At 39.5% G+C, this 25329-nt stretch overlaps 1 protein-coding gene across 2 annotated transcripts in view; it reads left to right on the top strand.

The window, feature by feature from the left end:
• Positions 1 to 25329, top strand: part of RMI1 (RecQ mediated genome instability 1) — a 26944-nt gene extending 1615 nt beyond the window's left edge. The window contains exons 2-3 of one of the 2 annotated variants that reach the window (XM_033236942.1): positions 20646 to 20734; positions 22217 to 25329. In XM_033236942.1, the coding sequence (XP_033092833.1) occupies positions 22253 to 24130 (1878 nt within the window). In that variant the 5' untranslated portion in view covers positions 20646 to 20734; positions 22217 to 22252 and the 3' untranslated portion in view covers positions 24131 to 25329. The remainder of the gene's footprint in view (positions 1 to 20645; positions 20735 to 22216) is intronic. The other variant, XM_033236943.1, reaches the window with a different exon arrangement.

The raw sequence follows: 25329 nt of genomic DNA, 5'->3' as shown, positions 1-25329 counted from the left end.
TCCGCCAGTTAGGATTTGCAACATTTAATTGAGTTTGTCATTGAAAATCTGAGACATGTAATTGACACTAATATGCACAAATAGCGGTACGGTAATAATGATGCTGTACTTTAAAGTTAGTATGTTTGTTGCAGTCATCATTTTCTTGATAAGCAGTGATGAGTGGGAATCACAAGTAAGCAGCCCTATATAAGAACTTCTTCCTCCCAATTTCATTGTCCAGACCGGACCCCGACTGGTGTAAATTATTCATCCCCTCTAGATGCCATTGTGGGATGGTTGCTGTTTTTCCCCCATTTGATTTCCTCTTTACTTCTTTTAATTTTTAGGTTTGCTCTTTAAATAACAGGAAAGTCTGTTTTTTCTCCATCCTTTTATTCTGTTTGAAATTAAGATTTTTCAACCCACTAATTTTATACCTGTGTTCATTCAAGAACTTACCATAAATTCATTGACTCCAGTTTTGTGTAATTGGTTCTATGGTGTAATGGTGTAGTGATCATTTTGGACTCAGTGAATTTAGACCCAATGTTACTTAGATGTGAGATTTACTTTAGATGGGCTAATACAATTGAGATTGTACACTATCCAGCTGGATTATTGTTTAAAATAATATTTGTAACTACTGTTTCTTGAGTTCCCCACTGTGTGCTAAACCTTGTGCTGGCAGTTTAATACTTTTTAGAGTTCTTTAAGTTGTTAGTTATCTTTGTTTTATGGATGAACGAACTAATACTAAGAAGCTAAGAAACATATCCAAGGTCACATAGCAAAACTGGGTTCCAGATTCTCTTTTCTGTCTTTTCCCTACCTTAAGTTATGGAGGATCCACAAAAATCTCTGATTACTTCTAATTTCAGTCATACACAGTATAAATGTTTCCTCCCTAATTTTTGGAGTATCTTCTCAAAAATTCCAGGATTACCTTGAACTCATCCTCAATGAATTAAAATGTAGACTTACCTTTATTGTTTAGATGAAGATAATGGAAATGTGGAGTAGATTTAAATATTTGTTAGTGCTTTTAAGTCTCAGCTGTTGTCGCAATGGCACATGTAATGTCCAAAAGGATGACACTCCTGCCTCACTTTTTATTAAAAAAAAAAGATTGGAATATATGAGGCTGACTGAAAATTAATCTGGAAATCAAATATGCCTAGACCTTCGTGGTAGGTGATAAAATTTTCCCACTTTATTCTCTTTTGTTTAGTTCCTGGCAGTCCAGATCTAGAATGTAGATTAGTGTGATCAGCCAAGTTTGTCATTCACGCAATGCTAATCATCTTTCTTAAAAATGTTTTTTTCTGATTATAAAATTAATGGGGATTAAGCTGTACGTAATTTTATATGTGTTCTTTTCCCCCAGAAAATGTAAATAAATGTATTTCTGTGTCATTAAATTATTCTTAAAAATGGTTTCTTTAAAGATTTCATAGCTTTTCATTTCATGGTGGCGGTGAAATATATTTAACTTTTTTCCCATTTTGAACATTTTGTTTGTTTTTTTCAAATTATAAAAACTCACTGGTAACCACTCTGCCACATAAATCTTTGTCTTTATTTTGTTAGTTATTGATGCAAAAAAGTTGTGCATAGTTTTGGGGTATATGTGATAATATATTACATATATTCACTTAATTTGTAAAGGTCAAATCACAGTACTTAGGATATTGTCTCCTTAAATATATGGCTTTTTTTTGGTCCTTATTTATGATTGTGTCCTTTATTCTGGAAAGTAAAAGAAGTGGATAATATGGTATGGACATACTTTTTTTTTTTTTTCCTGAGACCGGAGTTTCACTCTTCTTGCCTAGGCTGGAGTGCAGTGGTGCAATCTTGGCTCACTGCAACCTCTGCCTCCTGGGTTCAAACGATTCTCCTGCCTCAGCCTTCCTAGTAGCTGGGATTACAGGCATGCGCCACTACGCTCGGCTGATTTTTTTGTATTTTTAGTAGAGACGAGGTTTCTCCATGTTGGTCAGGCTGATCTGGAACTCCTGACCTCAGGTGATCCATCCGCCTTCGCCTCCCATACTGCTGGGATTACCAGCTTTGAACATCTTTTTTATTATTTATTTATTTAATTTTTTGAAACAAAGTTTCGTTCTTGTCACCCAGACTGAAGTGCAATGGCACAATCTCGGCTCACTGCACCCTCTGCTTCCTGGGTTCAGACGATTCTCCTGTCTCAGCCTCCCAAGTAGCTGGGATTACAGGCATGCGCCACCAGGCTTGGCTAATTTTTTTGTATTTTTAGGAGAGACGGGGCTTCTCCATGTTGGTCAGGCTGGTCTTGAACTCCTGACCTCAGATGATCCACCCGCCTCAGCCTCCCAAAATGCTAGGATTACAGGCATGAGCCACCACGCCCGACCCGAACATATCTTAATGTATAATTTAAAAGACATTTTTTCCAAATTTATTATTATTTTCTTGGACAGTGGAGTTCTTTAGGATCAGGAGCTGTTCTTTGTACATTAGCACACGGGAATTTGTGCTGCCCTTGCTAATCTCCGCCTCTGAGCTGCTTCTACCTGCTTGTGACTATGGTTACCCAATTTCCTAAGCAAAGGAAGGATGAAAACCTTAGGAATTTTCTGAAGGACTAGATGCCATTAATATAATTTACCAAATTATTAAAGATCTCAATTATTAATATTCAGTCTAAACTTTATAATATAGATCTTACTTAATATTTTTCCATTTGATTAAACATTTTAATAAGCTTTTCTGTAGGAAAAATAACATGTTATACATCTTTTTTTATTATAATTAAGACATGCAATTGTAGGAATTGTATCAGTATCCTAGATCAATCCTACTTTCTACTTTACTGTTAAGTGAAGAAATCTGTGTAACAGATGTACATTAGCAGTTATTTTTTTTCTCCTGAAGTTCTTGACTTTTTGATAAAATATTTGAGAATAGTTGTATTGGAATGCTCATACAGTGTTAAGTATCTCTTATCACATTTGCTTGTGTTTTACAGGTGTCTTGGTTATCTTTTGGGTGTTCAGTCACTGGAATTTTTTTTGTTTGCCTAGTTATGATAACATTACTGTAAATTTATAGTATGTCGGCTTCAGAAGTTGAGAGTAGTACTTAGAGTTATTAATTAGGACTGACACACGTTTAATGGAACAGTTTAGTTGTTGGGGTTCACTGAGCAGTGTTTTTCAGAATTTATCCCAACTTCTGGCTGAAAGGAGTTTTGCCACTTGCGGTGTTCAATAGCACATACAACCGGGCGCGGTGGCTCACGCCTGTAATCCCCAGCACTTTGGGACGCCCAGGCGGGCAGATCACGAGGTCAGGAGATTGAGACCATCTAGCTAACACGGTGAAACCCAATCTCTACTAAAAAATTAGCCGGGCGTGGTGGCGGGTGCCTGTAGTCCCAGTTACTCGGGAGGCTGAGGCAGCAGAAGAATGGCGGAAATCGGGGAGGCGGAGTGTGCCGTGAGCCGAGATTGTGCCACTGCACTCCAGCCTGGGTGACAGAGTGAGACTCCGTCTCAAAAACAAACAAACAAAAAAATAGCACATACAAGGAAGAGCAAGTTTGGAATTTAAAAAAATGAATTAAAAAATAAACTGATGCATAAGCCTTAGCATATCAGTTTGTAATATTCAAAAAATGTAAAAATGATGTGCTATGTTAGTAGAGTTATAGCAAAAGGAAAAGTAGTACTTAACTGCAGCACTATGTCGAAGCTATCACAAAGATAAATATAGTAGGTGTAGGTGATATTTTTAAGTTTTTCTTTCATTTGATTTTGTAAATGAAACAATTTAGAAAACATTAGATGAACTTGTTTTTTACGTGAGACCTGAGAAGTTTGTTCGTTATTGTACCAACAAACCACTCTTATAGAGTGGCCGTTTATATGTGAATTTTATACATAAGTGGGTTTTGAATTGAGGGACTGGTTTTACTTCCTCTTTCCACTTAAGTTGACAGAAAAATAGGAATGGAGATTAGCAGAATTTATGTTTTAGTTCTGGGTCTGCTTTTGGATATGATTTTTTTTTTTTTTTTTTTTTTTTTTTTTTTTTTTTTGAGACGGAGTCTCGCTCTGTCGCCCGGGCTGGAGTGCAGTGGCCAGATCTCAGCGCACTGCAAGCTCCGCCTCCGGGTTCATGCCATTCTCCTGCCTCAGTCTCCCAAGTAGCTGGGACTACAGGCGCCCGCCACCTCGCCCGGCTAATTTTTTGTATTTTTAGTAGAGACGGGGTTTCACTATGTTAGCCAGGATGGTCTCGATCTCCTGACCTCGTGATCCGCCCGTCTCGGCCTCCCAAAGTGCTGGGATTACAGGCTTGAGCCACCACGCCCGGCCTGGATATGATTTTTATGCCTTAATCTTCATGTCTCAGTTTCATCATTGTCAAATAGATAATACTCTATCAAAAAACTACTGTTTTGAGGTTTAGATAACATTGTAGATGTAGAAGTACATTTTTTATTGATACCTTTAACAAATTTTTAAAGTCTTACAAAATAGGTTTTAATTTATTTTCAGCAAAGTCTTCAATTCTCTGTTTATACATCTGTACCTGGTGGGAAATAGAGGATTAATATCTCTGAAATTCATTCTTGTTCATTTTCTGTCCAGCCTTGACCTTTTCAGTTCATAACCAATCAATCTTTCTTCTTTTCTTACTGATTCATTTCTTTTGAAGTTTCAAAGTCAACTGAAAGGACACTGTCCTCATTTCAGTTTACCTAATCTAATGTCTGTCATCACATTTTTACAACACCTTTGAAAATTATACTAGGTCTGTTTGCCAGCACCGTGTTACTTAAATTTTACTGGAGGAAATAGGCACCTTATTGAATTGGTGCAACTAAGAGCCATGATTTTATTTATTTATTTGTTTGTTTGTTTGTTTGTTTGAGATGGAGTCTCACTCCGTCACCCAGGCTGTAGTGCAGTGGTGCGATCTTGGCTCACTGCAACCTCTGCCTTCTGGATTCAAGTGATTTTCCGCCTCAGCCTCCTGAGTAGCTGGGATTACAAGCATGCACCACCACACCCAGCTAATTTCTGTATTTTTAGTAGAGATGGGGTTTCACCATGTTGACTCACACTCCTGACCTCAGGTGATCCACCCACCTCGGCCTCCCAAAGTGCTGGGATTACAGGCTTGAACCGCCGCGCCCGGCCTGCCCCCTTATTGTTTTTATTTTATTTTATTTTATTTATTTATTTATTTTTTTTGAGACGGAGTCTTGCTCTGTCACCCAGGCTGGAGTGCAGTGCAGTGGCGGGATCTCAGCTCACTGCAAGCTCCGCCTCCCGGGTTTACGCCATTCTCCTGCCTCAGCCTCCGGAGTAGCTGGGACTACAGGCGCCCGCCACCTCGCCCGGCTAGTTTTTGTATTTTTAGTAGAGATGGGGTTTCACTGTGTTAGCCAGGATGGTCTCGATCTCCTGACCTCGTGATCCGCCCGTCTCGGCCTCCCAAAGTGCTGGGATTACAGGCTTGAGCCACCGCGCCCGGCCTATTGTTTTTATTTTTATCATTTTTCTGCTCCTTTTATGCCTTCTGTTAGATTGTTTTCTTTATTCTTTGTTTTCCTCAGCTAGTTTGAAAGTTGGTATATTTCTATTCTTTTGGTGTTTACCTTCAGTTTTTTAATTGGAGTATAATTTACCTTCAGTAAAATTCATATTTTTTGGTGTATAGTTCTGAGTTTTGATAAACAGATACAGTCGTGTAACCACCAACCACCACCACTATTGTCATGTTATAGAACAGTTCCATCACCCCCAAAATTTTCTTTTGCCCCTTGTTGTCAACCTCTTTCCACATTTCCAGCCTTTGGCAACCACTGAACTGTTTTCTGTTTGTATAGTGTTGAGTTTTTCCTGAATGTCATATAAATGGAATTATTCCTTCACTTATACTGAATTTGACATTCATACATATCATTCCTTGTGTCCATAGTTTATTTTTATTATTAAATAGTATTCCATTGTATGGATATTATCAGTTTATCAATTGACCAAATTAAGGACATGTGGGTGGGTTTTTTTTTGAGACAGAGTCTCAGTCTGTCACTCAGGCTGGAGTGCAGTAGTGCAGACATGACTCACTGCAGCCTCAACCTCCTGGGCTCAAGTGATCCTCCTACCTCTGCCTCCCAGGGAGCTAGGACTACAGGCATGCGCCACCATATTCAGTTTTTTAATTTTTTGTGAGAGATAGAGTCTTGCCGTATTGCCCAGGCTGATTTTAAACTCCTGGCCTCAAGTGACCCTCCCACCTTAGTTTCCCCAAGTGTTGGGATTACGGGTGTGTGCCACCACACCTGGCCATATACAGGATTTTAATGGATGTCAAAAGTATTTACTCTCTTGAGTAAATACCTTGCAGTTGCATTGCTGGGTTATATGGTAAGTGTATGTTTTGATTTCTAAGAAAATGCTAAACTGTTCTCCTTTTGTTTTGTTTTATTTTGTTTTGAGACAGGGTCTTGCTCTATCGCCCAGGCTGGAGAGCAGAGGTATGATCACAGCTCACTGCAGCCTTGTCCTCCTGGGCTCAGGTGATCCTCCTCCCTTGGGCTTCTGAGTAGCTGGGACTACAGGCATGCACCACGATGTCTGGCTAATTTTCGCATTTTTGGTAGAGACAGGGTTTTGCTGTGTTGCTCAGGCAGGTGTCGAACTCCCAGGCTCAAGCAGTCTGTCCTCCTCAGCCTCTCAAAGTGCTGGGATTACAGGCATCAGCCACTGCACCTGGCCCAACTGTTTTCCTTTGTAGAAACCTGCCAAGCTCTTTTCCATAGTGGCTGTGCCATTATGCATTCTCACTAGCAATGAGAATTCTAGTAGTTGGTATTGTCAGTTATTTTTTATTTTATTTTATTTTTTTTTGAGACGGAGTCTCAGTCTTTCGCCCAGGCTGCAGTGCAGTGGCCGGATCTCAGCTCACTGCAAGCTCCGCCTCCCGGGTTTACGCCATTCTTCTGCCTCAGCCTCCCGAGTAGCTGGGACTACAGGCGCCCGCCACCTCGCCTGGCAAATTTTTTGTACTTTTTAGTAGAGATGGGGTTTCACCAGGTTAGCCAGGATGGTCTCCATCTCCTGACCTTGTGATCCGCCTGTCTCGGCCTCCCAAAGTGGTGGGATTGCAGGCTTGAGCCACTGCGCCCGGCCGTTATTTTTTATTTTACGTGTGTAGTGATATCACCTTTGATTTTAATTTTGCATTTCCCTAATGTCTAATAATATTGAACATGTTTTCCTGTGTTTATTTGCCATCTGCATATTTTCTTTGGTGAAGTATCCATATCGTTTTTCTTTTTGCCTTCTGTTTGTTTTTTTTGTTGAGACACGGTCTTGCTCTGTTACCCAGGCTGAATGCAGTGATGTGACCTTGGCTTACTGCAGCCTCGACCTCCCAGGCTCAAGTGATCCTCCCATCTCAACCTCCTGAGTAGTTGAGACCACTGGCACATGCCACCATGCCCACCTAATTTTGTTTATATTTTTGTAGAGACAAGATCTCAATATGTTGTCCAGGCTGGTCTTTAATTCCTGGGCTCAAGTGATCCTCCTGCCTTGGTCTCCCAAAGTGCCAGGCTTATAGGTGTGAGCCACTATGCCTGGACTGAAGTATCCTTTCAAATCTTTCTCATTTTGTGGATTAAATACTTAAATGTAAGACCTGAAACTATGAAACTACTAGGCAAAAACATTGTGGAAATGCTTCAGGACAGTGTTCTGGGCAAAGACTTTTTTGGGGTAAAAACTTAAAAGCACAGGCAGCCGGGCACGATGACTCAAGCCTGTAATCCCAGCACTTTGGGAGACTGAGGCAGGCAGATCACGAGGTCAGGAGATCGAGACCATCCTGGCTAACACAGTGAAACCCCGCCTCTACTAAAACTACAAAAATTAGCCGGGCGTGGTGGCGGGCGCCTGTAGTCCCAGCTACTTGGGAGGCTGAGGCAGGAGAATGGCATGAACTCGGGAGGCGGAGCTTGCAATGAGCTGAGATTGAGCCATTGCACTCCAGTCTGGGTGATAGAGTGAGAGACGCCATCTCTTAAAAAAAAAAAAAAGCACAGGCAATAAAAGCAAAAATCGACAGATGGAATTATATTAAGCTAAAAAGCTTCTGTACAGCAAAGGAAATAACCAACAGAGTAAAGAGACAACCTATTGAATCAGAGAAAATATTTGCAAAATACCCATCTGACAAGGGATTAATAACAAGAATATATAAGGAGCTGAAACAATAGCAAAAAGCCAAAAATCTGATTTTTAAAATGGGCAAATGATCTGAATAGGAATTTCACAAAAGAAGATGTGCAGGTGGCCAACAGGTACATGAAAAAAATATTCAACATCGTGAATCAGGGAAATGCAAATCAAACCACAATGAGATTTCATCGCACCCCAGTTAAAATTGCTATCAAAAAGACAAAAAAACAAAAAGATGCTTGTGAGGATAGAGAGAAAGGGGAATGGTAGGACAGTTTAATTGGGAATATAAATTAGTATAGCCTCTGTAAAAAACAGTATAGAGGTTCCTCAAAAGAATAAAAATAAGGCCGGGCGCGGTGGCTCAAGCCTGTAATCCCAGCACTTTGGGAGGCCGAGACGGGCGGATCACAAGGTCAGGAGATCAAGACCATCCTGGCTAACACGGTGAAACCCCGTCTCTACTAAAAAATACAAAAATCTAGCCGGGCGAGGTGGCGGACGCCTGTAGTCCCAGCTACTCCGGAGGCTGAGGCAGGAGAATGGTGTAAACCCGGGAGGCAGAGCTTGCAGTGAGCTGAGATCCAGCCACTACACTCCAGCCTGGGCGACAGAGCGAGACTCCGTCTCAAAAAAAATAAAAAATAAAAATAGATCTACCATATGATCCAGCAATTTCACTGTAAGGTATAAACTAAAAGGAAATGAATGTATTGAAGAGATATCTGCATTCCAGTGTTCATTACAGTACTATTTACAGTTTCCATGATATGGAAAAGCCTGAATCCATCAGCAGATGAATGGATAAAGAAAATGTGGTATATATACAATGGAATATTATTCAGTCATAAAAAAGAATGATATCCTATCATTTGCAGCAACATGGATGTAACTGGAGAACATTATGTTCAGTGAAATAAGCCAAGCACAGACACATATTGCATGTTCTAACTCATGTGGGATCTAAAAAAAGTTGATCTTGGGAAGGTAGAGAGTAGAACAATGGTTACCAGAGGCTGGGAAGGATAGGGAGGGCAAAAGGTATGAAGATAGACTGGTTAATGGATATAAAAATACAGTTAGAGGCCAGGCACAGTGGCTTATGCCTGTAATCCCAGCATTTTGGGAGGCTGAAGCTGGCAGATCATGAGGTCAGGAGTTCAAGACCAGCCTGTCTAACATAGTAAAACCCCGTCTCTACTAAAAATACAAAAATTAGTCAGGCGTGGTGGTACGTGACTATAGTCCCAGCTACTTGAGAGGCTGAGGCAGGAGAACCATTTGAACTCAGGAGGCAGAGGTTGCAGTGAGCTGAGAGAGTGCCACTGCACTCCAGCCTGGGCGACAGAGCTAGACGCTGTCTTAAAAAAAAAAAAAATACAATTAGAAGGAATAAGTACTAGTGTTTGATAGCACTGCATTGTGGCTATAGTTAACAATAATTTAGTATTTCTTTCAAAATAGAAGAGAAGGTTTGGAATGTTCTCAACAGAAAGAAATGATAAATGTTTGAAGTGGTAGATATCCTAATTACCCTGATTTGATCATTACACACTGTATGCATGTATTGGAATAGCACATGTACTCCATATATATGTACATTATTATGTATCAATAAAAAGTATTTTGCTCATTTTAATATTTGTTTTCTTTCTTTCTTTCTTTCTTTTTTTGAGATGGAGTTTTGCTCTTGTTGCCCAGGCTGGCATGCAATGGCACTATCTCGGCTCACCACAACCTCTGCCTCCTGGGTTCAAGCAATTATCTTGCCTCAGCCTCCAGAGTAGCTGGGACTACAGGCATACGCCACCATGCCCAACTAATTTTGTATATTTAGTAGAGACGGGATTTCTCCATGTTGCTCAGGCTGGTGTCTAACTCCCAGCCTCAGGTGATCGATTTCTCCATGTTGCTCAGGCTGGTGTCTAACTCCCAGCCTCAGGTGATCCACCTGCCTTGGCCTCCCGAAGTGCTGAGAATGTAGGCATGAGCCACTGTGCCCAGACAATATCTGTTTTCTTACTGAATTTTAAAAATTCTTTGGATATTAAGATATTTCTTTTGTCAATTAGATGTTTCTTCTAGACTGATATGCATGTGTGTGTGTCTTGTCTTTTTATATTCCTAACAGTGTCTTTCATAGAGCAGATGTTTTAAAATCTTTTATGTATCATGCTTTTGATGTCATTTAAAAAAATTTTTATGTGTGTGTGTGTGTATATATATATATATATATATTTTTTTTTTTTTTTTTTGAGACAGTCTCACTCTATCACCCAGGCTGGAGTGCAGTGGTGCAGTCTCGGCTCACTGCAAGCTCCGCCTCCTGGGTTCACGCCATTCTCCTGCCTCAGCTTCCCCAGCAGCTGGGACTACAGGTGCCCGCCACCACGCCCAGCTAATTTTTTTGTATTTTTAGTAGAGTAGAGACAGGGTTTCATTGTGTTAGCCAGGATGGTCTCCATCTCCTGACCTCGTGATCCGCCCGCCTCGGCCTCCCAAAGTGCTGGGATTACAGGCGTGAGCCACCGCGCCTGGCCTTAATTAATATTTTTTAGAGACACATTCTCACTTTGTGTCCAGGGTAGGGTACTGCGGCACAAACATGGCTGACTACAGCCTCAACCTCCTGGGCTCAAGCAATCCTCCCATCTTAGCCTCCCAAGTTACTGGAGCTACAAATGTGTGCTACCACACCCTAGCTTGTTTTAAAATTTTTTTGTGGAAGTGGGGTCTTGCTCTGTTGCCCAGGTTGGTCTTGAACTGCTGTCCTCAAGTGATGCTCCCACCTTGGCCTCCCAAAGTGCTAGGATTATAGGCGTGAGCCACCATGTCCAACCCTGGTGTCATTTTTCTAAGAAAACTTAGGAAACCAAGGTCACAAAGATTTTTCTGCAAACTTTTCTTATACATATTTTGTAGTTTTAGTTTTTACATTTAGCTGTGTGATCCATTTTGAATTAATTTTTATACATAGTTTGAGGTGTTGGTTGAGGCTCATAGTTTTTTGCATATGGATATCCAGTTGTTTCAGTGCCGTGTGTTCAAATGGCTATCCTGTTTTTGTTGAATTACTTTTACATCTTTGTGGAAAATCAATTGATCATATATATGTGTGTCTATTTGTAGACTGTCTTCTCTTCCTATTTTCCAGTATGTTAATCATTTTGTCAACATCTCACTGTTGATTATTGTAGCTTTCTATGAAGTCTTGATGTTAGTGTGAATCTTCCAACTTTGTTTTTCTTTTTCAAAATTGTCTTGGCAATTCTAGTTCCTTTGCCTTTCCATATAAATTTTAGAATCAGCTTGTCATTTTTTATAAAAAGATTGCTGGGGATTTGAATGGAATTGTATTGAATCTATAGAAGAATTTGGAAAGAACTGAAACCTTAACCAGATAAAGTCTTCCAATCCATGAACACATCCATATCTCTCCATTTGCTTAGGTTGTTTTTAATTTCTTTAATCTGTAATTTATAGTTTTCAGCATAGTGTTTGCCTTTTAGGTAGGTGCCATTATAAAATGTACTGTTTTGTCCATTGCTTGTACAGTTGGTAACCTTATTTGAAGGTTTGAAGACACCTCATTTAATATCTATTATTGAATCATTAACATTGAACTTACACAGCCAATAGTGCTATAACTCATGCCTGAATAAGCTTATCGAAAATATGTATTTTCTCCACAAGGCAGATCATAGCTTTCTTGTGCTTAGGTACACTAGGTAGCACTTGAGCACTGTGCCAGGGGACCATTTTAAACATCAAAATTACTGGGAAAAAAACAAAAAAAAGCACAAAAACATGGCACTAAGTAGAGCACTAAAAGGAGACTTGTTTATTATATGAGACCTGAACTAAAAAGGCATAGTATATCACTTTTGACTTCAGCTGTGAATGTGTATGTTGGATGACTCAAATTTTTCACTGCACTGCACATGTTCATGAATGACCATGAGAGTGCAGTAAATATTGATTTTGGGATTACAAATACATTTTAGTGAGTAGGCAAATTAGGAATCTGTGAATGAGGATCAACTATATAAAAGTAAAATTGGCTTTTGTGCTATATATTGGCCTTATATCCTGGATCTTGCTAACTCAGGTGATAGAGCTTTTCTGTTGATTCTTTGGCATTTTCTTCATCAATATTCATGTCATCGGCAAATAGGGGTACTTTTATTCCTTTTTTCTCTCTTTTTCTCTTTTTAAAATTGTAGTAAAAAGCACATCAAATAAATTTACCCACTGGTCTGGTTGCAGTGATATTTACAACCAATTACAGAGTTCTTTGTTCCTTCTCCATTTCCACTGCCTTACTTGAGTAGCCTAAAAAAAAAAAAATACCCTCTTAACAAATTCTAAGTACATTTTATGGCATTGTTAATTATGTGCATATTGTTGTTCAATAGTTATCTAGAAGTTTTTCACCTTGCATTACTGAAACTACCCATTTAGTGACAGCTCCCCATTTCTCCCTCCCCACAACACTTGACAACCACTGTTCCACTTTCCGTTTCCATGTGCTTGATTACTTTAGGTACCTCATATAAGTGGAATCATGAAGTATTTGTCCTTTTCTGATTGGCTTATTTTACTTAGCATAATGTCCTCAAGGTTAATTTATGCTGTGGCATATGATAGGATTTACTTCTTTTATAATACTGAACATTCCATGGTATGTATATGTTGTGTTTTCTGTATCCATCTATCAGTGGACATTTCGGTTGTTTCTATATGCTTAATGTTAGCAATGCTGCAATGAACGTGGATTGTGCGGATATCTCTTCAAGATTCTGTTTTCAGTTCATTTGGATATACACCTAGAAGTGGGATCATATGGTACTTCTAGTTTTAATTTTTTGAGGAAGCTCTATACTGTTTTCCATAGTAGCTTCACCATTTTACAGTTGTACTAACAGTGCACAGGGGTTTCGGTTTTCCCACATCCTCTCCAATACTTGTTATTTTCTGGTTTTTTTGATATTGGCAATTCTAACAGGTATGAGGGTGAGATTTCATTGTGGTTTTGATTTTTATTTCTTTTATGATTAGTGATGTTGAGCATCTTTTTATATGCTTGTTGACCATTGTATATCTTTTTTTTTTTTTTTTTTTTTGAGACGGAGTCTCGCTGTGTCGCCCAGGCTGGAGTGCAGTGGCCGGACCTCAGCTCACTGCAAGCTCCACCTCCCGGGTTTACGCCATTCTCCTGCCTCAGCCTCCCGAGTAGCTGGGACTACAGGCGCCCGCCACCATGCCCAGCTAGTTTTTTGTATTTTTTAGTAGAGACGGGGTTTCACTGTGTTAGCCAGGATGGTCTCGATCTCCTGACCTCGTGATCCGCCCGTCTCGGCCTCCCAAAGTGCTGGGATTACAGGCTTGAGCCACCGCGCCCGGCTTTTTTTTTTTTTTTTAAAGATAGGGTCTTGCTTTGTTGCCCAGACTGGGGTGCAGTCGCACGCTTATGGCTCGCTGCAGCCTTGACCTCAAGCAGTCCTCTTACCTCAGCCTCATGAGTAGCTGGGACTACAGGCGTGCGCCACCATGCCCCGCTAATTTTTGTATTTTTTCGTAGAGGTGGGGTTTCACCATGTTGTCCAGGCTGGTCTTGAACTCTTAGGCTCAAGTGATCCACCTGCCTCTGCCCCCCAAAATGCTGGGATTACAAGTGTGAGCCACTGTTACCGGCTCATTGTATATCTTTGGAGAAATGTCTATTCAAGCTGTTTGCCCATTTCAAATTGAATTATTTTTTGTTGTTGAGAAGTTCTTTACCTATTCTGGGTAATAACCCCTTACCTGATATGTGGTTTGCAAATATTTTCTCCCGTTCCGTGGATTGTCTTTTTACTCTGTTGATTGTGTCGTTTGGTGCACACAAGTTTTTCAGTTTGATGTAGTCCTATTTGCCTATTTTTGCTTTTGTTACCTGTACTTTTGGTGTCATATCCAAGAAATCATAGCCCATTTCAATGTCATGAAGCTTTTTCCCTATGTTTGCTTCTAGGAGTTTTATAGTTTCAGGTGCTACCTTTGTACCTGTAATCGATTTTGAGTTAGTTTTTGTATATGGTGTGAGATAAAGTCCATCTTTAATCTTTTGCATGGGCATGTCCAGTTTTCTCAACACCATTTGCTGAAGAGAGGATCGTTTTTCCATCATGGAGTCTTGGCACCATTGTCAAAGATTATTTGACACAATACCTCCTGGGATCAAGTGATCCTCCCACCTCAGCCTCCCAAGTGACTGGGACCACCAGAAGGTGACACCACACCTGGCTGATTTTTGTATGTTTTGTGGAGACGGGGTTTTGTCATGTTGCCCAGGCTGGTCTTGAACTCCTGAGCTCAAGCAATCTGCCCACCTAGGCCTCCCTAGTGTTGTGATTACAGGCATAAGCCACCATGTCTAGCTCCCACATTTTTGTTATATTTTAGATCCAACTTGTTAGGTCTTTTGATACTTTTCTTTATCCTTAATGTTTTGTATTTTGCCATATTACTGTGTATAAGTGTAGATTTAAATATTGATTAGCAGTAGAGAGTTTTTTCAACCTAGAAAATAATATCTCGGAAAAACTTCAACCATTATTTATTTATTTATTTTGAGATGAAGTCTCACTGTATCACCCAGGCTGGAGTGCAGTGGCGAGATCTCGGCTCATCACAACCTTTGCCTCCCGGGTTCAAGCCATTCTCCTACCTCAGCCTCCTGAGTAGCTGGGATTACAGGTGCGTGCCACCATGCCCAGCTGATGTTTGTATTTTGAGTAGAGACAGGGTTTCACCATGTTGGCTGGGGGTCTTAAACTCCTGACCTTGTGATGCATCTGCCTTGGCCTCCCAAAATGCTGGGATTACAAGTGTGAGCCACTGTTACCGGCTCATTGTATATCTTTGGAGAAATGTCTATTTAAGCTGTTTGCCCATTTCAAATTGAATTATTTTTTGTTGTTGAGAAGTTCTTTACCTATTCTGGGTAATAACCCCTTACCTGATATGTGGTTTGCAAATATTTTCTCCCGTTCCGTGGATTGTCTTTTTACTCTGTTGATTGTGTCGTTTGGTGCACACAAGTTTTTCAGTTTGATGTAGTCCTATTTGCCTATTTTTGCTTTTGTTACCTGTACTTTTGGTGTCATATCCAAGAAATCATAGCCCATTTCAATGTCATGAAGCTTTTTCCCTATGTTTGCTTCTAGGAGTTTTATAGTTTCAGGTGCTACCTTTGTACCTGTAATCGATTTTGAGTTAGTTTTTGTATATGGTGTGAGATAAAGTCCATCTTTAATCTTTTGCATGGGCATGTCCAGTTTTCTCAACACCATTTGCTGAAGAGAGGATCGTTTTTCCATCATGGAGTCTTGGCACCATTGTCAAAGATTATTTGACACAATACCTCCTGGGATCAAGTGATCCTCCCACCTCAGCCTCCCAAGTGACTGGGACCACCAGAAGGTGACACCACACCTGGCTGATTTTTGTATGTTTTGTGGAGACGGGGTTTTGTCATGTTGCCCAGGCTGGTCTTGAACTCCTGAGCTCAAGCAATCTGCCCACCTAGGCCTCCCTAGTGTTGTGATTACAGGCATAAGCCACCATGTCTAGCTCCCACATTTTTGTTATATTTTAGATCCAACTTGTTAGGTCTTTTGATACTTTTCTTTATCCTTAATGTTTTGTATTTTGCCATATTACTGTGTATAAGTGTAGATTTAAATATTGATTAGCAGTAGAGAGTTTTTTCAACCTAGAAAATAATATCTCGGAAAAACTTCAACCATTATTTATTTATTTATTTTGAGATGAAGTCTCACTGTATCACCCAGGCTGGAGTGCAGTGGCGAGATCTCGGCTCATCACAACCTTTGCCTCCCGGGTTCAAGCCATTCTCCTACCTCAGCCTCCTGAGTAGCTGGGATTACAGGTGCGTGCCACCATGCCCAGCTGATGTTTGTATTTTGAGTAGAGACAGGGTTTCACCATGTTGGCTGGGGGTCTTAAACTCCTGACCTTGTGATGCATCTGCCTTGGCCTCCCAAAATGCTGGGATTACAGGCATGAGCCATCACGCCCGGCCTCAACCATTATTTTTTTTTTATTTTTTTTTTTTGAGACGGAGTCTTGCTCTGTCGCCTGGGCTGGAGTGCAGTGGCCGGATCTCAGCTCACTGCAAGCTCCGCCTCCCGGGTTCACGCCATTCTCCTGCCTCAGCCTCCTGAGTAGCTGGGACTACAGGCGCTCGCCCGGCTAATTTTTTGTATTTTTAGTAGAGACGGAGTTTCACCATGTTAGCCAGGATGGTCTCGATCTCCTGACCTCGTGATCCGCCCGTCTCGGCCTCCCAAAGTGGTGGGATTACAGGCTTGAGCCACTGCGCCCGGCCTCAACCATTATTTTTTTTAAAAAATTTCCTTCACCTCTTCTATTTTTTCCTTCTGAAATTGCAATTATTTCACTGTTGGAACCTACGTTCCCTACTTCTTAGTTCTTTTTTCCTCATTGTGTAATATCTTAATCTTTATACTGTGTTCTAGGTAATTTCTAATACATGAGTTATCTCTTCATTTGTTGTTAGCCGGATGTTTATCCCATCTATTGATTTTAATTTTAAAGACCATTTTCTATTTCCAAGATTTACAGTAGATTCGTTTTATAAATGCCTGTGATAATTTAATTATCTTCTATTCTTCTTTTAGGATGTTAGTCCCACTTAAGTATATTTAGTATGCTCAAAGCGATAAAAAAAAATTAAGATTCTTCATTTAAAAAAATGTCTTCAGGTGTAAATTCTATTTGCTATGTCTGCTTATTGGTAGTAATTTTCCTAAAGTATATTATAATTTTGGTTTGTGGGCTCAGGTTGGATTGTTTTTTCCTGTGTGTGTTTTACCCCTTTTGTGTGGCTTTGGAGTTTACTCCACCTGCCCCTCTGGCTGACATAGCTCTAGGTCAGCTGTTTCATTAGGAATTTGGGTTTTTACTTTGGGAATAGCCTAGTTCTGGACCACACTACATGTGTTATATGTGTTATGCAGGCCCAGTGTCTATTCTCAGGGTAGCTCTGTTGGGTGGAACTTTTTTTGGCCCAGTTCCAGCAAGAAGTCTGTTTCTGGTCTTCTGTTCCATGCATGGCATGCTGGACTTCTGGAGAGTTGCAGCTTTAGCTACACTGTTTTTAGTTAAAAGCCCTTTTCCTGGGGGCTGCATGGCTTTAGTGCCCACTTAACCACTCTAAATTTGTCAACCACAAAGATCTTACTTACACTCTTATTGAGTGTAGCTAAATATTTAAAGTTTTATCTAGTTTCTTGTATATCCTTCTAGAGGTACTTTATGTTAATATAGGTAATAATGTGCTTATTTTCCTTTGTTTTGTATACAAAAGTTAGCATACTGTATATCCTATTATATTAGTTCGTTCTCGTTCTGCTGTAAAGAAATACCGAGACTGGGTAATTTATAAAGAAAAGAGGTTTAAATTGGCTCATGGTTCTGCAGGCTGTATAGGAACCAGGCTGGGGAGGCCTCAGGAAACTTAAAATCATGGCGAAAGTGAAGGGGGAGCAGGTGCATCTTACGGGGCCCAGAGCAAAGGGAGGGCAGAGAGGGAGAAGGTGCCACACGCTTTTTTTTTTTTTTTTTAAATCAGGCATTTAGAAACAAGAAAGCATACATTAATTACATAAAAATAGTTTTTGAATAACAGAGTAAGCATCATATTGTCATTAGCAACAACATAGGACATGGGGTGGGATGCAGGACTCTGGGTGGTTTTAAAGATAGAGGTGGGTGGGTTTTCCCCCCCGCTTTTTTTTGCAGGGCTCTGGGTGGTTTTAAAGGTAGAGGGCGGTTCCCATCCCCCCCCCACCTTTGTTTTTTGAGATGAAATTTCGCTCTTGTTGCCCAGGCTGGAGTGCAATGGCACAATCTCAGCTCACCACAACCTCTACCTCACAGGTTCAGGCGATTCTCCTGCCTCAGCCTCCTGAGTAGCTGAGATTACAGGCATGTGCCACCACACCTGGCTAACTTTATATTTTTAGTAGAGACAGGGTTTCTCCATGTTGGTTAGGCTGGTCTTGAACTCCCAACCTCAGGTGATCCGTCTGCCTTGGCCTCCCAAAGTGCTGGGATTACAGGCATGAGCTACTGTGTCCGGCCCTTTTTTTCCCTTAATTGGGAAAAAAAAAAAAGTTATTTGTTATTCCTGACTTAAAGCAAGAACAAATGCCTCCCTGGACCCTGGTGGGCTGTGTAACAGGGAGGGTCAGGGAGGAGTGAGAAGGGCTCTGCACCTACCGGGAGGACGGTGTCATATGGAAAACTGGCACAGGGGCTTCTCCTCCTCCTTTGTGCCACACACATTTTTGAACAACCAGATCTCAGGAGCACTCACTATCATGAGAGCAGCACGGAGGGGGAAATCCACCCCCATAATTCAGTCACCTCCCACCAGGTCCTACCTCCAACACTGGGGATTTGGGTGGGGCCACAGACCCAAACCATATCACCTATACTTTGCTTTTCTTAATAAGATAGGGAGTATTTTTTTTTTTTTTTTTTTTTTTGAGAGGCAGAATCTTGCTCTGACACCCAGGTGGAGTGCAGTGGTGCAGTCATAGCTTACTGTAGCTTCAACCTCTGGGCTCAAGCAGTCCTCCCACTTCAGTCTCCCTAGTAGCTGGGACTACAGGCATGCACCACCATGCTCAGCTAATTAAAAAAAAAAAAAAAAATTAAAGATGGGATCTTGCTTTGTTGCCCAGGCTGGTCTTGAACTCCTGGGCTCAAGTGATCTTCCCACCTTGGCCTTCCAGAGTGCTGGGTTTACAGGCGTGAGCTACCATGCCCAGCCAAGATAGGAAGTATTTCCATTTGGTAAATCAGAGGGCTGGCATGGAGATTTGGTTTCTTTGTTAAGGAGACCTGCTGATTTGACCTGCATAGTTTATCTTCGTCACAATGGGTAAAGACTTTTCCTACTTTTGAATTTTTACATTGTTTTTTACATATAGTTTAAAAAGTTTATCCTCTCATTTTCTTTAATATAAAGATTAATCAGTTATCTAATTGTGACCTTAACTTCCCCATGTCCTTTAAATTTTCATCATCCATTAAATTAAATTAATAATGTACCTACTGTTTATAGGTTCCTGAGAACTATGTGCTTCTATGTCTTCTTTTATGGGATATTTAAAAAATATTAATGGTAGCAAGCACTTACATACATTTACTATGTGTTAGAACAGAAGTATAGAACAAAAGAGGAGAAATTGTTTGGAGGCAGTGATAAGGAGTCTATGTCACTGAGAAATGTGAAAAGATGTTCAACCACTAGCATTAGAATCAGCATTAAACTGAAATTTTAGTTCCTTCCATTTCTCAGGCACGTGCTGCATTTCTTTCAGCTGTTTTTGGGGATGCAATGTAAAATAGTTTTGTTATAGCAGTAGCTTAAGGTGAGCTGTATTAGCATTTTCAGGGTTTAAACCCCTAAAATCTCAGGTAGGTATATATTATTTTCTTGAGAACCTACAAAAAAATCTCATTCCACCAATTTCAGAGCAGTGTAGGACTTATCCAATGTAGGAATTGGTCGTTCAGTCTAAAATAATGGCCGGGCACGGTGGCTCACACCTGTAATCCCAGCACTTTGGGAGGCTGAGGCGACCAGATCAATTGAGGTCAGGAGTTTGAGACCAGCCTGGCCAACATGGTGAAACCCTGTTTCTACTAAAAATACGGAAATTAGCCAGGTGTGATGGCGCACACCTGTAGTCCCAGCTACTGGGGATGCTGAGGCAGGAGAATCGCTTGAACCCAGGAGGCAGGGGTTGCAGTGAGCCGAGATCGCGCCACTGCAGTCCACTCTGGGCGACGGAGCAATGCTCTGTCTCAAAGAAATAAAATAAAATAAAATAACAATAAATATAGTTTTTAAGTGGCTGCTTTTTGTCAGTTGCTGTAGTAAGCACTATAAGTCTAATAGTATACATTTACTGAGTTCTTGCTATGTGCCAGGTGCTGCTTTTTCCATATTAATCTAATCTTAATAACAAGCCCGTGAGGAAAATCCTGTTACTCTTGTTTTACAAATTAGATAAGGATAAGTAGGATATCATGAAGTTGAGTAACTTGTTTAGAGTCACAGAGTTTATAAGTAAGAGTTTATAAGTCTAGCACCAGAGATGTACTCTTAACATCAAATACTATACCTCCTATCTTCTTTAATTTTCACAGTAAGCCTATGAGGTAAGTATATAGAAAAGGAAACAGACCTAGAGAGAGTGTAACTGTCTCATGGTCACTTGTTTCTGATCCCCATGAGCCATACCATCAAACTCTTACACTTAAGAAAATAGTCCAGTTTTTGTACAACTTCATCTTACAACTCTTACTGCTTCTTGTCTTATCTCCCAGGGCCATTTCTGAGCAGTAGAGGTTTCAAGTAATCCACTAACAACCAGTTCCAAATTCTGTCGTCAAATCCTGTGCTGCTGTTCCAAGTGGTAAGTTTTCTTATGGACATGGTAAAACTTTAATATATTCTACTTCATAAGTATCTTCATCTGTAAAAGGAACAAAGTATACTTTTGTGAACACATGATTGATTAGGCTTTATTGTTTTGCTACTGCTTTATCATACTGAGAAAATCAGAAGTTAAATATTAATATATTTGCCTGGCACAACTTTTGGAAATATTTAGCCCAACAAATAAGATGCTTTACATCTATCAGCTCAGTCTACTGTTATTTGTTATAATTCTATCTTGGCCGGGTGCGGTGGCTCATGCCTGTAATCCCAGCACTTTGGGAGGCCGAGGCGGGCGGATCACGAGGTCAGGAGATCGAGACCATCCTGGCTAACATGGTGAAACCCCGTCTCTACTAAAAATGCAAAACATTAGCCAGGCGTGGCGGCGGGCGCCTGTAGTCCCAGCTACTTGGTAGGCTGAGGCAGGAGAATGGCGTGAACCTGGGAGGCGGAGCTTGCAGTGAGCCGAGATCGGGCCACTGCACTCCAGCCTGGGTGACTTGAGCGAGACTCTGTCTCAAAATAATAATAATAATAATAATAATAATTCTATCTTTAGACCACATATTCAAGTGCTAAATGGACAAACACAGTGGTATGTTTTAATAGAGTTAAATTAGAACTATTATACGTACATGAAGAATATTAGTGAACATTGTTTCTTAACTAAATTTTAAATGATTACAATCTGATTATTAGATCAATTATAATATATTATATACTAGTCTCCCTTTCTCCGTGGTTTTGCTTTTCATGGTTTCAGTTATCTGCAGTCAACCAAGGTCTGAAAATATTTAGTGGAAAATTCTAGAAATAATTCATAAGTTTTAAATTTAGTGCTGTTCCAAATAGTGTGATGAACTCATACCCTGGACTTCAATCATCCCTTTGTCCAGCATATCTATGCTGTTTATGTTACCTACCCTTTAGTCACTTAGTAGCTGGTTGGAAATTGGATTTAAAAAAATAGTATATATTAAGTTTGGTAATATTTAGAGTTCCAGACATCCACTGGGGCTATTGGAGCATATTCCCCACAGATAAGGGAGGCTACTGTAACTACTGTTTACTGAGTATCCTTCATAGGTCTGACATTATGCTTTACAAATATAATTCATGTGATCCTGTTAACAGTCTTATAAGATAGATGGTAGTGTTGACATTTTATACAGGAAAAAACTGGTTACAGAAGTTCAGAATTTTATATTAGGTCACATAACTTGTAACTTGACAGAGCCAGCTTTCAAACCTAGGTATAACTGTCTCAAACCTTTTGATTTTCTCATTATACCATCTGATTATGTGTAGTGTTTGAATTTTGACCATGTAAAAAAGATTTTTAAGATGCTGAAGAGTGAAAAATCTAAAGGGTGTGCCTGTCTGTACATTGTAGAGAATTACAGAAGCTGTATTCAAATATACTGAATTACCTAATTTTTTTGTTTGTTGTTTTCAGGTAATAGATGCATATTATTTCTTTTATTTAAAAGAAATGAATGTGACTAGTATTGCATTAAGAGCTGAAATCTGGCTTTTAGCTACATGGCATGTTAAAGTACCTCCGATGTGGTTGGAAGCTTGTATTAACTGGATTCAAGAAGAAAATAATAATGTTAACTTGAGTCAGGCCCAAGTGAATAAACAAGTGTTTGAGCAGTGGCTCCTTACTGATCTGAGGGATTTGGAGCATCCTCTTTTACCTGATGGCATTTTAGAAATTCCAAAAGGAGAACTAAATGGATTTTATGCTCTGCAGATCAATTCCTTGGTTGATGTAAGTCAGCCTGCGTATTGCCAGATCCAGAAGTTGAGAGGAAAGAATACAACAAATGATCTAGTTACAGCTGAAACACAAGTAACCCCAAAACCTTGGGAAGCAAAGCCTTCACGAATGTTGATGCTGCAGCTAACTGATGGAATTGTACAAATACAGGGAATGGAATATCAGCCTATTCCAATTCTTCATAGTGATCTTCCTCCGGGTACAAAAATTTTGATTTATGGAAATATATCTTTCCGTCTTGGTGTTCTCTTACTGAAACCAGAAAATGTGAAAGTGTTAGGAGGTGAAGTAGATGCTCTTTTAGAAGAATATGCCCAAGAAAAAGTACTTGCAAGATTAATAGGGGAACCTGATCCTGTACTTTCAGTCATACCAAACAATTCTAACGAAAACATTCCCAGAGTTACAGATGTTCTAGATCCTACATTAGGTCCTTCTGATGAAGAACTCTTGGCAAGTCTTGATGAAAATGATGAGCTTACAGCAAATAATGACACTTCCTTAAAAAGATGTTTCACCACGGGTAGTTCCTCAAATACCATTCCCACAAGACAGTCAAGTTTTGAGCCAGAATTTGTTATTTCTCAAAGACCAAAAGAGGAACCATCAAACCTATCTATGCATTTCATGGATGGGGAATTAGATGACTTTTCATTGGAGGAGGCCTTGCTTTTAGAAGAAACTGTCCAGAAAGAACAGATGGAAACTAAAGAATTGCAGCCATTGACTTTTAACAGAAATGCCGATGGAAGTATAGAGAGATTTTCACATAATCCTAATACTATGAATAATTTTTCTTTGACTTGCAAAAATGGAAACAATAATTGGAGTGAAAAAAATGTATCTGAACAAATGACTAATGAAGACAAATCATTTGGTTGTCCATCTGTTAGAGACCAAAACGGGAGTATTTTTTCAGTTCATCGTAATGTACCCTTAGCCCATGATTTTACAAATAAAGAAAAGAACTTAGAGACAGATAATAACATAAAACAAACCAGCAGTTCAGATGGACATTCCTTAAGTAGTAAAATATTAGATAGAGAGGTGGTCAACTATGTACAGAAAAGGAGTTCACAAATTTCTAATGAAAATGATCATCATTTACAGACTTGTTCTTTAAGATCACCAGAGAATAGCATTAATTTTTCTATTGCCATGGATTTGTATTCTCCACCCTTTATCTATTTGTCTGTTCTACTGGCCAGCAAACCAAAGGAAGTTACAACAGTGAAAGTGAAAGCATTTATTGTAACCTTAACTGGAAATCTCTCAAGTTCTGGTGGCATTTGGAGTATAACTGCAAAGGTGTCTGATGGTACTGCGTATCTAGATGTAGACTTCGTGGATGAAATACTTACTAGCCTGATAGGGTTCTCAGTACCAGAAATGAAACAGTTAAAAAAGGATCCTCTTCAATACCAAAAGTTCCTGGAAGGTTTGCAGAAATGTCAGAGAGATCTAATAGATTTGTGCTGTCTAATGACTATTTCATTTAATCCTTCCTTGTCTAAAGCAATGGTACTGGCATTACAAAATGTTAATATGGAACACCTTGAGAATCTAAAGAAGCGGTTAAATAAATAATTTAACTAAAATAGGAACAATTAAAAACAACAAGGAAATATTTAGAATTTGTTCACAATTTTACTTGTGCAACTTTGTGTAAAAAGGAAAAATGAAATTTCATAACTTATTTCAGTTTAATTTTAAAGTGTTTAATCATGTTTGTTATATGTGTAGCTTTTTAAAATAAGTTAATCTTTTTTTTTTTTTTTTTTAAAGACAGGGTCTTGCTCTGTTGCCCAGGCTAGAGTGCAGTGGCATGATCATAGTTATTGCATTGACCTCCTGAGTGCAAGCAATCCTCCTGCCTTAGCTTCTTGAGTTGCTGGAACTGTAGGCATGTACCACCACGCCCAGATAATTTATTATTATTATTACTTTGTAGGGACAGAGTTTTGCTGTGTTGCCCAGGTTGGTCTCGAACTCCTGGCCTCTCAGTCCTCCTGTCTTGGCCTCCAAAGGTTAATTTTTTAAAAAGTAACTGTTAGATGGAGGAATATGGTGACCCACTATTGTTGAGAAATTTGTTTTCCACTTGTCACATAAGATGATTGCTGAAGTATCGTACTGGTGTTCAGTGGTGAGTCATATTGTTGAAAGTTAATAATTATAAAGAGATAATTTTCCTTCTAATATGTTGTCTATGGCCATACCACCCTGAACATGCCTGAGCTTGTCAATAGTATGTTGAGTACCCAAAAGATTTGTTTATATTGTTAATCTTAGGGGAAAAAAAATTAAATCCAGTAGATCAGAACATCAGACTTTCAGATGCAAATTGATTTACTGGTTTTTATTTTGCTGATTATAATATTTGGTATATTTAAGGTAATCTAGTTAATTAGATGCCATTTCATAGATTATATTGAATGATTTAAAACTTTATTTTCAAGGATAGTTTATTTTAAATGGCATATTGAAAACATCATTATCAAGATCCAGTAGGTAGGACATTTATTGGATTAAAATAAGGCATTTATCCTTGTCTTTAGGTGTCATTGTTACCTTTCTAAATTAGCTGTACATATAAGCCTTCCTTTGGTTTTAAGTGCTGATTTTTTTTTTATTTTTTAAAGAGGGGCTGTTTACCATTCTTCCACTGTGCTGTTATAAAGTTGTATTTGAAAGGTAATGTTGTTTTTAGTAATCTTTTGTCTTAAAATAATTTAAAGTTCTTTGAGTTTTAAAACATTAAACAAATCCTTAAGTAACAAAATACA

Source organism: Trachypithecus francoisi, unplaced genomic scaffold (genome assembly GCF_009764315.1).
Source record: "Trachypithecus francoisi isolate TF-2019V2 unplaced genomic scaffold, Tfra_2.0 Lachesis_group16, whole genome shotgun sequence".
In the NCBI taxonomy this organism is placed as follows: domain Eukaryota; kingdom Metazoa; phylum Chordata; class Mammalia; order Primates; family Cercopithecidae; genus Trachypithecus; species Trachypithecus francoisi.
The sequence above is the reverse complement of the archived record's forward strand: the minus strand, read 5'-3'. Positions and strand labels throughout refer to the sequence as shown.